Genomic DNA, 17,121 nt, shown 5'->3' with positions numbered 1-17,121 from the left:
GCACAATAATAGGAAATCCTTTCCAATTTATTGATATTATAAGCAACACTGTGACAAGAAACTTAAACAGTTTTTTTAACATAAATGTCTAGATACAAAATTTCTGATTTGGTGGGTAGATATGTTTTTCAGGTTTTTTAGTTTGCTTTATACCTTTGCTGAATACTATTCTTTTTAAACTTTACTAACCTGAGAGTAAATGAAAAACCAAAAAAGAGTATCTCATTATGTTAATTTAGATTTCTTTGATTTTCATTTTGTTGGTGAAATGGCTTATTCGAGTCTATGGTAAATCATATATTTATTGACTTCCTTCTGTGAGTAAACTTCCACGCCCCACTGACTTTGACCTTTGGCCGCATAGGGTAATGAACTCTTCCTGGTTTGTTTGGAACTTTCCTGTTTTTGAAATTGAAAGTCTTGAATCCTGGGAATACTTTTACTCCTGGGCAAACCAGAGAGGTCGGTCACCTTATTTGGCCATGTGATTTGTTTTGCTCTGTAGGGTTTTAGTGAATATGACATATGTTTTGTTGAAGCATAGGCCATGGCATAATTTCACTCAGTCCATCTTGTGTTTCTGCCCTCTGCTGTTCAAGCTGCCTGCCCCATAGAGAGATTTCTCCTTCAACCCGAGTCCTGGAATAAGAAGACATGGGGTAGACTCACAACTGACCCACATCCCCTATGTCACATGAGGGAGAAATCAATAGATGTTTTATAAGTTGCTGAGATGTTAAGGTTGTTTGGTAGGCAGCAAAATTGACTAACGCCATGTGTTATGACAATTTTCCTTTGGATCTCTAAAAACGATTTTCAAAAATACTTTGTGCAGAGTATATTAACATATACTTACCACATGAATATATTTCTACCCTGTTTTCAGTTTGTCTTAATATTACCTCTGTTTGCTGCTGATAAATTTCATTTTACTGTTTATGTAACTAAATATATCCACTGTTTCCTTTATGGTTTCTGCCTTTGATGTCACCTGTTAGCTTCACTGACCCAGAAATATTTAAATATCTGTATTTTCTTCTGGCATTTTTAGAGTTTCATTTGCTTTTACTTTATTTTTTTTCTTCCAGTTTTATTGACATACAGCACTTATACCTATATACGCTTAAGGTATATAGCATAATTATTTGATTTATATATATCATGAAATGATTATCACAATAAGTTTAGTGAATATCCATGATCTCATACAGATGCAAGCTTAAAGAAATAGTGAAAAATTGTTTCCCTTGTGATGAAAACTCTTAGGATTTATGCTCTAAAAACTCTCATATAGAACGTAGAGTGGTGTTAATTATATTTATCATGTTTTACATTTATATCTCTAATACTTATTTATATTATAACTGGAAGTTTGTACCTTTTGATTGCCTTCACCAATTCCACAAAGTCCTACCCCTGCTTCTGGGAACTACAAATCTGATCTCTTTTTCTATGAGTTTGCTTTTGAAGTATAATTGACTTATAACACTATGTTCCTGGTGCACAACATAGTGATTTGATGTTTTTATACATTTCAAAGGCTTTCTAGGTGGCACTAGTGGTAAAGAACCTGCCTGCCAATGCAGGAGACATAAGAGACGCGGGTTCGATCCCTAGGTTAGGAAGATCCCCTGTAGAAGGAAATGGCAACCCATTCCAGTACTCTTGCCTGGAGAATCCCATGGACAGAAGAGCCTGGCAGGCTATAGTCCATGGGGTCACACAGAGTTGGACACAACTGAAGCACCTTAGCACACAACACTCATAGATTTCAAAATGATCACCACCATTTGCTTTTACTTTAATATTGTTAATACATCTGGAATTTTATTTGATGAAAGATGAAGATGAGGTTAGTAACTATTCCTAATCACAGTTATCAAAGATTTCATCCTTTCTCCATTGATTTGAAATACCACCTTTTAATATACACTAAATTTCTCTCTTATTATTCTGTTCTGTTCAGATCTCTTTGTTTATCCCTGCCCACCATATTATCTGGAGTAGGAAATGGCAACCCACTCCAGTATTCTTGCCTGGGAAATTCCATGGACAGAGGAGCGTGGTGGGCTACTGTCCATGAAGTCGCAAAGAGTTGGACACAACTGAGCATGCACACACACACATACACACACACACCATTTTAATAGCTATAGCTTTTTATTATCAAGTAGGTCAGAACCTTCCCCATTATGCCTTTTCTCCTTTTTTTTTTAACCTCAAAATGTTAGTTGTCTTTAAGACTAACTTCAGAGACCTTTTATCAAACTTGCCCTTTAAATTTATGAATTAATTTGGGGAAGAATTAAACACTGAAATTATTGACTGGCCTATTCAGGAACTTTATAAGTGGCTTTCATTCTGTTCATACCTGCTTTTATGTCTCTGAAGTAAAATTTTGAACTTCTTATTGGTCCTATACATTTCTTGAAATTTATTTCTGTGTATTTTACCTACTTTGATTTGTAATGATATCTTTTTTTTGGTCTTATATTAAATTCCTTTATGTAATAGGGACCTTTTGGGTGTATTTTGGTTTTGTGTAGAATTTGTTTGTGCTATCTTATTTCATATTTGTATATATTGAAATATATAAATATTTCAACCTTATATAAATATTTCAATACATATATATTTCAATCTTCCTGTACTCATTGTTATTTTATAAGGGTTTTTATTTTTATTTACTTTTTTGTGTGTTTTATTTTGGTAATCACACATGTTTTTCTTCCAAATTAAGTTTCACTGTCACGTTAAAAAAAACCCATTGGAATTTTTATTATAATTCCATTAAATTAAAAAAAAAAGCTTTTTGAAGACATGATCTACAGCTTTTTCTTCTGTGTGCATGCTAAGTTGCTTCAATCATGTCTGACTTTTTGTGACCCTATGAACTGTAACCCTCCAGGCTCCTCTGTCCATGGGATTCTCCAGGCAGGAATACCCGAGTAGGTTGCCATTTCCTCCTCCAGGGGATGTTCCCGACTCAGGGATCGAATCTGCGTCTTTTATGTCTCCTGCATTGGCAGTCGGGTTCTTTACCACTAGTGCCACTTGGGAAGCCCTTCTTTTTCTCCTAGGAACATAATAGATACTACTTTTAAAATTTAAGAATCTAAAATTTCAAGACCTTTGCTGTATACCTGGATTATTACCAAACTGGACTTGGCCTGAATTAACTAAGAGATTTCAGAGATCTTCCCCTATTTGTCAGAAGTTAAAATGATGAAAGTACAAAGACTTTCCCATAGATCGGTGATTCCTGATAAATATTGGAAAGTAGAATTTGAACTAGAAATGGAATTTGGGAAATACAAAATATTGGAGTTTCATTATTTTGTTGTTTTGTCTTTAAAATTAGAGATCTTTCCGATCCCACTGGTACCTTATGAGAAATACATAAATGAGAGTATAAAAGGCTTCAGATTAGGTTCAGAAGCTAGCCCACCTTCCTTTTTTTTTTTTTTTTTTTATGCTGTGAACATCTAGCAATAGAAGTAAATGATAGAATTTTATTAATCAGGGAGAGGTTCATTTCTGACAAGGTGGCATTAGGACATTGTCCTCCAAATTGATGCCCTTAGTAACACTGGAGACCCAGATGCATAACCAGTAGTCACCACAGGTGCCCGTAGTGTGATTAAGTCTTCATCTATATCCTTCTCGATGGTGCTGTTGTGCAGGTGGTGGCTTATTGCTCACTTTCTTTTTGGCCTCAGTTTCACCAAGTCACCCCGTGGGCTAATGGAGGCTCTGCTTTTCATCCACTGTCTGTTTAATAGTGTCTTTACCCAAGATGGGAGTCAATAAGAAAATTCTCTTATGCCAATTTCAGAGTCTAGGATACCGATGCTTCGAAGTCAGTTGCTATTTGTTTTTAAAACTGCTGTTTGAAAGTCCCTTTCTCATATGGTATATGATGAGTTTGGAAAAGCTAAATCTTGAAGACAGAATTTCAGTAAGCATTTAAAAACTACCATTATAGAATACTAGAATTTTTCTAATGCATTATCATGGGTAGATTAGAATTACTCAATTTTCCAATTAAAATAAGGAAATAGTGATAGACTACGGCTTATAAATGTCTTTACCAGCTTTTTAACATATTGTGTTCATCTTTGGAAAATAATCTACTGGAAGCAAATTTTTAATTTTTACATTGCCTTTTTATCCCAGGTGAAGTGTTTGTCTTAAACGATGGTGGAGAAGTTGATTTAGACCTTGGAAATTATGAAAGGTTCTTGGATATTAATCTTTATAAAGACAACAACATCACTACTGGGAAGATATATCAACATGTGATCAATAAAGAGAGGCGTGGCGATTACCTGGGGAAAACAGTACAAGGTATTATATTCCACAAACACTAGAGGGCCCTGTTGGCTGAGCACTCTCTGCTTAAAATAGACCTAAAGATGAGGAGGTCCCTGTGCTTTACAAGCTTCAGTCCTTCTCAAATCCCTCTGTTCTTTTCTTTCCTTCTTTTTCCCCACCTCCAATTTTATTGAGATATAATTGACGTACAGCACTGTATAAGTTTAGGGTGTATAGCGTAATGATTTGACATCATACAATGGTGACCACAATAACTTTAGTGAATATCCGTCATCTCATATAGATGCAAAATTAAAGAAATAGACAAAAATTGTTTCCCTTGTGATGAAAGCTCTTAGGATTTACTCTTTTAATTTATATAACTTAGAACCATGTTAATTATTAATATATATAATTAATATTGGAGAAGGAAATGGCAACCCACTCCAGTTCTTGCCTGGAGAATCCCAGGGATGGGGGAGCCTGGTGGGCTGCCGTTTCTGGGGTCGCACAGAGTCGGACACGACTGAAGCGATTTAGCATAATTAATATATTTATCATGCTGTACAATACATCCCTAGTACTTATTACTGGAATTTTGTACCTTTTATCTGCTTTCATTGGCTCAAGTGGTAAAGAATCTGCTTGCAGTTCAGGAGACATGGGAGATGCCGGTTCAATCCTTGGGTCAGGAAGATTCCCTGGAGAAGGAAATGGCAACCCACTCCAGTATTCTTGCCTGGAAAATCCCATGAACAGATGAGCCTAGTGGGCTACAGTCCATGGGGTCACAAAGAATCGAAATGACTGAGCACACACTCATAGATCCATTCCCCTGACCCATAACCACAAATCTGATATATTTTTTCCCGTTTGTTTTTTAAGTATAACTAACCTACAACTAACCTATGGGGCTTCCCTGATGACTCAGATGGTAAAGAATCCACCTGCAATGTGGGAGACCTGGGTTTGATGCCTGGGTTGGGACGATCCCCTGGAGGAGGGCATGGCAACCCACTCCAGTATTCTTGCCTGGGAAATCCCATGGACAGAGGAGCCTGGGAGGCTACAATCCATGGTGTCGCAAAGAGCTGGACATGACTGAGCAACTTCACAACCTACAACACTATGTTAGTTCCTGTTATACAGCATAGTGATTTGGTATTTCTATACATTTGAAAATGATCACTACGGTGTCTATTACCATGTCACCATGCAAACTTCAAGTTTATCCTCCATGTTCCTGATTGTATTTTCATCAGTCTTTTCTTTGTTACTAATGTCATTGTTTGCTTTAGCCCCCTTTTCTGCCTTCTTTATCTTTCTCTCTTTAGCTTTTATTTATGAAATCCATAGGGAATCTTCATCACATATCTGATTGGGTGTAGATCTGAGTCATTTTTTGTCCTTAATATGTTCTTTTTCTACTTTTTTCTTGAATCTTTGCATTGATGATGATTACTTCCTTTTGAAGAATAGCAGTAGGAAGGAACATGGGATTGAACAGGAGGGCAACATGATGACTTTTTTCACCAACCTTTTCCATTGGTCACATGTTTCTGTCAGGTTGGTTTACTTCTACAAAATATCAGATTGATTCTAGTGGAAACAGATAGTTCTTTTATTAAGCAGACACTCCCAAGACATGGGAGCAGACCAACGGCAAAGGGGTGGTAACAACTCCCACTTGGCTTCCCTTTTTATACTCCCTGTCTCCTCTTGATTCTGTCCTATGCAAAATAGGGCTTGTACCCACCACCAATCAGGAAAGGGAATGCAAATTGGCATACACACAAGGCTGATTGACAGTTGCAGGTTACATAATAACAGGCTGTATTGTACATGTCCTTCCCATAATTCAGTCTGTTATAATCAGATGTATGTATGTATAGAATATTTATGAACCCTTAAAGCTGGCTACGGTTACTTGAGGACACAGCTGTGCATCAAGGGCGCATATGCTGGAGTTGGAGAAGCCACTGTGGTTATTTCTATAGCATATTGTGAGCTCTCCTGGGTGTGTCTGGGTTGGTGTTTAGACATCAGCTTGCATCCTTTTCGGCTAGACCACCCCTCTTGCTCATGGCTAACTTCCTACCTAACAATTCTGATTATTCTCTTTTGTCCTCTGCAACCCTTACCCCTTGTATTCATAAGTTCCTATGTGGTAGGAAACAGGCTAGCAAAGTAATGCTCAAAATTCTTCAAGCCAGGCTTCAACAGTGTGTGAGCTATGAACTTCCAGATGTTCAAGCTGGATTTAGAAAAGGCAGAGGAACCAGAGAGCAAATTGCCAACATCCACTGAATCATCAAAAAAGCAAGAGTTCCAGAAAAACATCTACTTCTGCTTTATTGACTACGTCAAAGCCTTTGACTGTGTAGATCACAGCAAACTGTGGAAAATTCTTCAAGAGATGGGAATACCAGATCACCTTACCTGCCTCCTGAGAAATCTATATGCAGGTTAAGAAGCAACAGTTAGAACCAGGCATGGACCAATAGACTGGTTCCAAATTGGGAAAGGAGTATGTCAAGGCTGTATGTGGTCACCCTGCTTCTTATATGCAGAGTACATCATGTGAAATGCCGGGCTGGATGAAGCACAAGCTAGAATCAAGATTGCCAGGAGAAATAACAATAACCTCAGATATGCAGATGACACCACGCTTATAGCAGAAAGTGAAGAAGAACTAAAGAGCCTCGTGATGAAAGTGAAAGAGGAGAGTGAAAAAGCTAACTTAAAACTCAACAACATTCAGAAAACTAAGATTATGGCATTCAGTCCCATCACTTCATGGCAAATAGATGGGGAAACAGTGACAGACTTTATTTTGGGGGGCTCCAAAATCACTGCAGATGGTGATTGCAGCCATGAAATTAAAAGACGCTTGCTCCTTGGACGAAAAGCTATGACCAACCTAGACAGCATATTAGAAAGCAGAGACGTTACTTTGCCATCAAAGGTCCCTCTAGTCAAAGCTATGGTTTTTCCAGTAGTCATGTATGGATGTGAGAGTTGGACCATAAAGAAAGCTGAGCACCAAAGAATTGATGCTTTTGAACTGTGGTGTTGGAAAAGACTCTTGAAAGTTCCTTGGACTGCAAAGAGATCCAACCAGTCAATCTTTAAGGAAATCAGTCCTGAGTATTCATTGGAAGGACTGATGTTGAAGCTGAAACTCCAATACTTTGGTCACCTGATGCGAAGAACTGACTCATTGGAAAAGACCCTGATCCTGGGGAAGATTGAAGACAGGAAGAGAAGGGGGTGACAGAGGATGAGATGGTTGGATGGCATCACTGAGTGGATGGACATGAGTTTGAGCAAGTTCCAGGAGTTGGTGATGGACAGGGAAGCCTGGCCTGCTGCAGTCCTCGGGGTCGCAGAGTCGGAAATGACTGAGCGACTGGACTGAACTGAACTGAACTGCATGGTAGGGTTAAGATGCTAGTTTCCCACCCCGTTTAAATCACCTTCAGGTTGCAAAGCAGGTGAGAAGTAGATAAAGAAATTGGACAGATGGAGCTCAAAAGATCAGCTATGTTACTGCCGACACTGGATGGTGTGGCTTAGATCTCTATTGATGCAGCTGTGCTTTCTAATAGTTTTTCTCTATTGGGAAAACCCGAGGGAGGGAGAGTTTGCTGCCTCATACCAGTCACCTCCCCAAATTAGGGAAAGGGCAAGGTCCCAAACCTGGACCTGCAGTCTGAGTGCCTGTGCTGCCCACATGGAGGGAGAGCTGACGTACCCAGTCCTCACAGAAAGGTGTTGGGCTGGGCATGCTGCAATGGGTCGTTCCAAACGCACCAATCAGAGACGACTTCCTCCCGCCTGGAGTGAGGGGGAGGGGTGCCTGGGAGCCCCAAGGGCTGGTGGGGCAGGTGACTGACTTGACAGGCACTTCTCCACTTCAGTTTCCCAGAGGCCACCATTTCTCCTTCTTACTTTGTATTAGGTTACTTAATTAGAAACAAAAACACTTTTTTTTTGCTTCTTTGGCTGAGACCAGCTGCTGCAGGCTTGCTCAGCACTTAGCCCGGAGCTTCGTGCTTGTGGAGATGCCACCTTTTAGCCTCTTCAGCTGACAGTAGCCGCTGCAGGCCTCTGGTCAGCCTGCAGGCCTCCTCTACATCCTCTCAGTGACTCCTCCCCACTGGCTGGTGGGCTGCCCAGGGTTTGCAGGGCTGGGCCACTCTGCGTCCTTCTTCCCCTAGGAATTTGGCGTTCAGCACCCTTAGCAGCCCTCCTTGCACAGTTTTTAGTTGGCATTTTAGATGTTTTCTAGTTGCTTCAAAGATGGCACTTCTGCTCTGTGTTTCTCTGGGGTTGGTGGATTTCAAAAGAGATGGCATAACATTAAATGACTAAATCTGTGTTGGGTCAGTAATATTAATTTCAGGGACATGGATAGTAACACTAGGACTGGAGCTTGTCTCATTTGCCAGGTAGCTTTCAGGTTATTTGGGAGGTCAACAGACACTAATACATTCATTTCTCATAACCGTGACACTGAAATACACTTTTGTGCTAATTATTACCTCTTTCTGCAGTTGTCCCTCACATTACTGATGCTGTCCAGGAGTGGGTTATGAATCAAGCCATGGTGCCTGTGGATGGTCATAAGGAAGAGCCCCAAATATGCGTTATTGAGGCAAGCATGGAACTTTATTTCTTTATAAGTTTGTATCCTTATGAGTTAAAAAACCACTTTTTTTAATATGGAACTACTGAGATTTTTATTTTATTTGTTAATTTTTTTGTCCGCACCCTGTGGACATGTGGGATCTTAGTTCCCCAACCATGGGTCAGACCTGCGCCCTCTGCCATGGAAGCAGGAAGTCTTAACCCTTAATGGTTGGACTGCCAGGGAAGTCCCTTCCTTATGGGTTTTTAAGCAGCTGATCTTCCTTCATTCAAGGAATGTGAATAGATGGTATCATGTATGCTGGACACCCAGCTAGGAGGTAGGATTACAGCATGGAGCAATATAGATGGTCTTTGCTCTTTTGGTCACAAGTCAGTGGGCAAGATTGGCTTAAACTGGATGAGTATTCCTGGGGTGGGCATGCACCAGTCTGTAAGTGGGGACCAAACAGTTGCAGAATGCATTCTACTCAGTGCTATTTGCAAAATGCTTTGAAAGTAAAGACGGAGTTAGGGAAGTCCAACTGTAGAGGTAATTTGGAGGTGAGAAGTGAGTATTAGCTGTTTAAAGAAAGAGCATAGTATTTTTACTTGCCACTTGTTCACTGCTTCCCTTCCTCTCAGTGTTCAGAATGAGAATAACATCCATGTACTCCTTATCTAAATGTCAGTTGATCTAACTGCCAGGCAGGAGAGGAGAATAATGAACAATTTTTGTATCTTAGAGGCAGACTGCCCAAGTTCAAATTTCTATCATGGCCCCCAAACAGTGTTTGGCTTAGTGGTTAAGAGTCTGGAGCCAGACTGCTTGGGTTCATAGCCCAGCTGGATCGCTTATCAGCATGGCACTGACACACACAAAAAACTGTGTCGTGAGGTGGAAGTGAGAAGGAGTGCTGGAGGCAGAGAGGGAGAGCACACTCTCATTTAACCCTGTGAGGGTCTATAGATACTGTTAGTAGCTGGCTGAAAAAGGAAGCAAAAGTATCTCAGGTTAGTAACCAGTAGAATTACCAGTTAGATTGGGATCTGGGGATAGGGGTACCAGAGAGCTGTATCCTCATCTGTCACAGCAGGAAGTACACCTACATCCTTTAGCTGTGGTAAGTCTCTTCAGTCATGTCCGACTATTTGCAACCCTATGGACCGTAGCCCACCACGCTCCTGTGTCCATGGGATTTCCCAGGCAAGAATACTGGAGTGGGTAGCCGTGCCCTCCTGCGGGGGTATCTTCCCAACCCAGGGATCGAACCTGCATCTTTTATGTCTTCTGCATTGGCAGACGGGTTCTTTACCACCAGCCCCACCTGGGAAGTCCAAGAGGGTGTCTGAAATGGCTAAGTCAAGAAAGCTGAGCTGGATGGACTTTGGTTTAGAGATATGGAGGTCACCAGAAGAAATCCCAACAGAGAAGTTAAAGTACTTGTTTTGGGGAATCAAACTTGGGAGAGGGAAGAGTGGGGCAGGGAACTCTTGCTTTTTATTGTAAGTTCTGCTGTACGATTTGTTTCTTTAACCATGTGCATGCATTGTTTTAATTTTTGAAAAAGCACAAATTAATGCCAACTGGAAGGTGCCATTTAACAATATCAGTATCTTAAAGATCAGTCCAAGATTGATTTTATTCAAGCCCAGCAGAGGGATGGACAAGCCCTCACTCCTTTGGTTTACACTGATTGTTTATTGCAGAGTACCACCTTGTCCAGTATGGTAGCCACTCACCACATGGGGCTGTTGAACACGTGAAAGCAGACCATTCAAACTGAGGTGTGCTGTGACTTTAAAATATAACCGGACTTCAAAGACTTAGTATTAAAAAAAAAAGAATGTAAAGCACCTAATAATTTTTAAAAAATTGGCGATATGTTGAAATGATAATATTTTGGATATACTCTGCTATATAAAATGTAGTGTTAAAATTAATTTCTCCAGTTTAATTTTGCTTTTCTAAATATGGCAACTAAAAACTTTAAAATTATGTACATAACTCACATTATATTTCTGTTGGACTGTGCTGGTCTAGTGCTTTCATTGATTTTTGCTGTTGTTCAAGCAACAGGAAAGAGAAAGGATCTTCCCAGAATTGGCCCCTGGGCTCAAAAGTAACGACCAAGTCTGAACATTTTTTATAACTTCTATTGATTTCTTTTCTCACTTTTAGGTTTTGATAGGTGAAGGAATAGCTTTTTCTTAATCCCAGGAAAAGTTCCAAATGGTCATGTATATGAATGTTTTTGCATTTTATTCCTTGATTCTGCTCTTATAAAATATATATATATATGTTTTAAATAATAATAACAAAAAAGAGAAAAGGAAATGTATTTTTTAAAATGTAATTGAGCTGCTGCTGAACTTCACCAAAAAATATAAGCCCTATTTGGCCATGGGAGAAGTCTTCTTAACACTTCTTTTTCATCTTCTTAGCTTTTCTAGCTATTGTTTTTTTAGAATCCTCTTTGAACAAAGCTTTTATACTGTGCCAAGTTGTCCTCAGCAAAACCCCTTCTCTAATCAACCTTGTTGTTTATATTTGCTTATTGGACACAAATCAGGTATCCTTTTGGGTTCATTTTAAGTTGTGCTCAACAATTGTGCTTGTGCACAATGTAAGATTTTTAAAAAGGACCACGAAAGCTGATTTTTAGTTTTAAACATGTAGAAGCTGTTGAAATGTCTCCAAAGACTTTTTTTGGCAGATGAGCCCTCTGCTCCTTAGACCAGTGGAGCTGACAGACTTTATTCCTATCACTGCAGGTCATCCAAGCATGAGCCTGGAATAGTTTACACCTGACTTAAAGGAATAAAAGATTTCTTCTTTCCCCCCAAAAAGGCCTTCTTTACTTTTTTTTTTTTTTAATTATAAAAGTTGTCTTAGGGGGATTCCCTGGTGGTCCAGTGGTTAAGACTCTGAGTTCCCAATGGAGGGAGCATGGGTTTGATCCCTGGTTGAGGAACTAAGATCCCACATGCTGTGTGTCCAATAAATAAAATAAAACAATTTTTTAAAAAGTTGTCTTAATCTTCTTGTATATATATATTTAATTTTATTGAAGTATAGTTGATTTACAATGTTGTGTTAATTTCTGCTGTACAGCAGATTCAGTTATACCTATGTAAGGACTCCTTTAGTTTTATTTTTACATTTTAATTAAAAATTTCTGCAGCTTTATTGAGATATAACTGACATATAACATTGTATTCGTTTTAGGTATACAACATGATTTGATGTATGTATATATTGTGAATAGATGACCATAATAAATTTAGTCAACATCCATCAACTCACATAGTTAAACAAACTTTTTTTCTTGTGATGAGAATTTTTAAGATTTATTCTCTCAGCAACTTTCGGAGAAAGATTCCTTTCCTTAAAGGTGAAGTGGACATGGCACATCTCATAGATTTGCTTGCTGCTGCTTCAGTTTCGGCTTTGCATAGATCTTAAAATGTTGTTATGGGTGATATTTTCCCTCTTGTACTTGAAGAGAATTAACTTAGGACTGCTGCTGCTGCTGCTAAGTCACTTCAGTCGTGACTACTCTGGTAATCATACTGAAAGTTTCTTATCACAGTGAAGATAATGGTGAACCAAAGGAGAGGTAATGGTACTTTGCAAATTGGCAGAGAGAATGCAGTACCAGTATAGGCCATGTGGGGGCAAAAGCAGATAATCTTAACAGTTTTTGCTTCCTTTTCTGGATTCCCTGCTTATTCCCAGAATACCTCCCCCATCAAAAACCAGAAAATGGCTCTTTACAGTTTAAAGTGCAGACCTCTTTTTTTTTTTTTCCCTATTTTTTCCCCATTAGCTTCTGATGCATTATAGTTAGAGAGCACTTACACCCCTCACCCTCCCCCTCCCCGCCAGTTTCCTGATTGCATGTTTTATTTCTCGGATTTTCATAATTAAGTTTGTCATTCACTTATAGAATGACCATATATTTCTATCTGTTCCATAGCCAGGAGACTTGAATTTTAATTTTGTTTTGTTATCTTAGTTAAAGTTAGTAAAGAATAATTTCTTCTATAACAATGAAATCCTTGTACATCTTAGTTTGATCCTGTTGTACTTATGGTAACAGGTACTAGAATGCTGTGACCTAGGGCTTTATATTAAATTTCGAGACCTTCTGTCCTGTCCTATTAATCTAAATTCTCAGCACTGCCTGCAGGGCTCTGGGCTAGTGCTGGAGATACGGCAGGCAAGTTCCTGCCCTCAAGGACCTTACAGCCTAGTGGGGTAGAGAGATAGGAGTGGTGGTTTAGTTGCTAAGCTGTGTCTGACTCTTGCAACTCCATGGACTGTAGCCTGCCAGGCTCCTCTGTCCATGGGATTCTCCAGGCAAGAATACTGGAGTGGGTTGCCATTTCCTTCTTCAGGGGATCTTCCCAATCCAGGAATCAAACCTGGGTCTCCTGCATTGCAGGCAGATTCTTTACCCACTGAGCTACGAGGGAAGCCTGAGAGACAGGAGATAAGAACTCAAATAAAATAAGGGCACCCTGTGCTGTGTTACTAGGAAGGGCACAGACAGGGTGCTTTAGGTGGGTGGTCAAGGTTGCACTCTGAGGGGCATACAGCTCCCTCGGCTGAAGGATAAAAGGGAAGTAGGTGAATATGAAGAAGGTGAGTAGGAGGGCCTAAGGGGCAGGAAGGAAGAGCATGGCCTGTCTGAGGACTTGAAAGGCCAGTGAGATTGAAGTGCAGAGGTGGGGGTGGGAGAGTAGGGGGATGGGAAAAGGGCAGGTGGGAGTGGGGACGTGCGGTGAGATTAGAGACATGTGCAAGGGCCAGATCATTCAGGTCCTTTTGTTAGCTGCCTAAAGAAGTTTAGATTTTATTTTTAGTGAAGCAGTGAGCTGCTGAAAGATATAAGCATGGAAGAGATGTATTCTGAATTTTAAAAGGTCACTCTACTGCTATATGACAAACAGTTGGTAGGACAGGAGAGGGTGGAAGCTAAGAGGCCATTAAAATTGGGGGCAGCCAACTTTGTAAAGGGCTAGATAGTAAATATGTTTAGTTTTGCTGGTGAGAGAGTCTCTGTCACAACTACTCCACTTTGCCATTGTAGTGCCTAGGCAGCCTTGGGCGATGTGTGAGTGGGCGGGGCTGTGTGCTGGTACAGCTTCGTGTGTAAAACCAGGCAGCAGGCCATCTCAGCCACCCCGGGCTTAGATGATTGCAGTAATCCCTGCCAAAGGTTATGTTGGCCTGGGTGTCTAGGGTGGTAGCAGTGGAGAGAAGTTTGCAAGAATATTTTGGAGCTACAGCTCACTGGATGGGGTTGGATAAGGAAAAGCAGGTGCATTGAGGATGATTTCCAGACCTCTAGCTTGAACCAGCTACTGGGAAGAGATGCTGTTGCTGAGATGAGGGAGGAAGCACAGAGGTAAGCAGGCCCAGGGCTGGGGGTATCAGGAGTTCAGTGTGGGACATGGTAAGTTTGAATACTTACTGACCCATCTGAGACACCAAGGACAAGTTGGCTTTAAAGCCCAGTGGAGAGGTCAGGGCTACAAGTAGATTTTGGACCCAGTCAAGTACTCGAAGCCAGGGAATGTGGTGAATTCTGGGCTTGGGTCCACCAAGATCTCTTCTTCCCCAACATCCAGATCATTCCACTTAATGCTCAAGTTTTATTCTTGCTTATTGTTCTTTAGCTCTGCCTTATTTTCCTCGCTCACTTCTGAGCTCCTCAGGAGCAAGCAGGTTGTCCTAAATTCTTCCTGGGGGCTTCTTTATAGTGTTGAGCCTGTAGTAGATACTCAAATGCTAAAGAATTAATTTAAAAATCCATGTGATAATCTTTGAGTATTTAAATATGGTGAGGATGAATGGGTTAAAGTGAATTTTATCTTCATCTAAAGTAAAATGCTTAAGTAACTTTATTGGCAGTACAATGTAAATTAAGTTAACATTTATCAAAGGATTACACTGTCAGGAATATTCTCAGGGCTTTTGGTACTACTTGTTTCAGAGAGCCAGCATGTTTTAATAGTAGTGATTTAATTCTGGTAGTACTACCATTACAGGGAGGCTGTTCAGCTACATAGAAGGGTGTGTGTGGGTGTGTGTGTGTGGGCTCATGCAGAGATGGAGAGAGAATGCTATTTCACACCGGGCAGAGCCAGATGGCTCTCTGCTTTCTCATATTGTCACTGGATTTGAAATCTCCCTTCTAGTGGGACCACTGGTAGAAGCTAACTGATCTCACTCCTGGCGGTGTATATTCTGAGTCTTTTTATCTGCTTAAAATTCCCTTCTCTTTTCTTAAAGTGCTCCTTTTCTTTAAAAAAGTTTGTTTCAGTCTTGGTGAGATGAAGGGTTGATAGCCTTTTAGTAATCCCCCATTTTCAGGGGACTTTAGTTCTTATGCTTAGTGTATTAAGAATTGTTCTATTAGGCTGTATACCATGGAATCTATATGACCTCTTGTGTCTTTTTTCCCCATTCCCAGCTGGGTGGCACCATTGGAGACATTGAAGGAATGCCGTTTGTGGAAGCGTTCAGACAATTCCAGTTTAAAGCAAAAAGAGAGAATTTCTGTAATATTCATGTTAGCCTTGTCCCACAGGTGAGTTTTCCAGATAAGTATGTAGACAGCAACTCCTGTAGGTTTTCCTGTGATGCTCTGTTTACTCCACCTTTTAAATCAGGGAGCCATTCATTATCCAGAAGAGCCAGATGTTCAGCATACTGACAGTGACCCATTTCTTTTCAGCCCAGTGCTACCGGAGAACAAAAAACCAAACCCACACAAAACAGTGTCCGTGCGCTGAGGGGATTAGGCCTGTCTCCCGATCTGGTGAGTTAAGGAGTGGGTAAGTTTTGTGGACTAGGACCTCCATTTCCTAATCTGTAGCATCATCTGAGTCTTAGCTCTCAAATAGTTTCAGTGACTGAACTTTTTGTATCTGGGACCTGGGGAAGGTTTATTCCCTCATCATCAACTGTTGCTTCACACATTTCTAAATTGGCCATCTGTTCTTCTCCAGGCCCTCATCTGATTGGCCACACTGACATCCGGGCAAGTACAGTGTCCTGTCATTTGTGTGGTCCCTGGGTCCTTTGGAGAGAGCTGGGACCTGGGAGATTTCCCTCTGAGCCTGCTAGGTCAGGTTAGCCCTTCTCTTGTTTATAGCAGTAATCCAATTATGGCCAGTAGTCTAGATCAGGGGTGGGCAAGTAAGGGCTTGCAAGCCTGCTGCCTGTAGGAAGTTGTGCTGTGACAGTCTGCCACTCATTGTCCACATTTGTTTATAGCTGCCTGTGCGCCATGGCAGAACCATTGAGGAGTCAGGGCAGTGACTGCATGGCTGCAGAAGCTAAAGCTTTTGCCATTTGGCCCTTTAGAGAAGTGTTTGCCAACCCTTGGCCTGGCTTTCTTCCTGTAGTTTTAGGAAGTAACATTTGTGAGCCTCGTGTCTGTTCACCACATATGCTGTGACATTTCTTACCAGTGGATTTATGGTGAGTTTGGTTACACTTGCTTGTATTAGTGCTCAGACCAATTTCTAGTAACCTAGTGGGATGCCAAGGATGGAGAAGTCAAGTCTCCATAAAGTCAAGTCAAGACTCGGTCAAGTCTCTCAGAGCAAAATTTAACGTAGCTTCCTCCTGAAAACCGATGGCGGTGTGAACAGCTTAATAATTCTTGCCTGCTAACCTGTGCATGATGGACTTTGACAGATTGTCTGCCGGAGTTCAACGCCCATCGAAATGGCTGTGAAGGAAAAGATTTCTATGTTTTGTCATGTGAACCCTGAACAGGTTAGTGCTGCTCTTTAGATTTGATTGCCTTGCAGGCACTTCTGCTGATGCTAGCGTTTTACACCTCTTAAATTATCGTATTACTTTTCACAACATTTATAAAAGCTTTGGGGGACTCATATGCAACTATGGCTCCCTTGCCCTTAAGTGAACAGTCTTGAGACTACTGACTCCTTAAATAGATTGTGTATTTCACTCCTTAAATTTTAATTACAGGTACAAAGCCAGGCAGATTTTTTTTTTTTAAACTTGCAGTCCAGCCTCTGGAGAGAGAACCATTTGAAGCCTGCTTATCGTCTCTGTATCTTGTCTTTTCAGGACACTTACGGCTTTTACTTCAATTTCTCCTTTGTACTTGTTACAGCTTAGCTCACCCCAAAGCA

General features: G+C 40.6%; 1 protein-coding gene across 5 annotated transcripts in view; it reads left to right on the top strand.

The window, feature by feature from the left end:
- The window catches only part of CTPS2 (CTP synthase 2), a 110,078-nt gene that overhangs the window by 7,793 nt on the left and 85,164 nt on the right, over positions 1 to 17,121 (top strand). For 4 of the 5 annotated variants that reach the window (XM_027533499.1, XM_027533498.1, XM_027533500.1 and 1 more), the window contains 5 exons: positions 4,177 to 4,347; positions 8,871 to 8,971; positions 15,426 to 15,542; positions 15,690 to 15,773; positions 16,658 to 16,738. In XM_027533499.1, coding sequence (XP_027389300.1) covers positions 4,177 to 4,347; positions 8,871 to 8,971; positions 15,426 to 15,542; positions 15,690 to 15,773; positions 16,658 to 16,738 — 554 coding nt within the window. Of the gene's footprint in view, positions 1 to 4,176; positions 4,348 to 8,870; positions 8,972 to 14,106; positions 14,358 to 15,425; positions 15,543 to 15,689; positions 15,774 to 16,657; positions 16,739 to 17,121 lie in introns of those variants that run through there. The other variant, XM_027533502.1, reaches the window with a different exon arrangement.

This window comes from Bos indicus x Bos taurus, chromosome X (assembly GCF_003369695.1).
Source record: "Bos indicus x Bos taurus breed Angus x Brahman F1 hybrid chromosome X, Bos_hybrid_MaternalHap_v2.0, whole genome shotgun sequence".
In the NCBI taxonomy this organism is placed as follows: Eukaryota; Metazoa; Chordata; class Mammalia; order Artiodactyla; family Bovidae; genus Bos; species Bos indicus x Bos taurus.
Note: the sequence above shows the minus strand (reverse complement) of the source record. Positions and strands in the feature narration are given on the sequence as shown.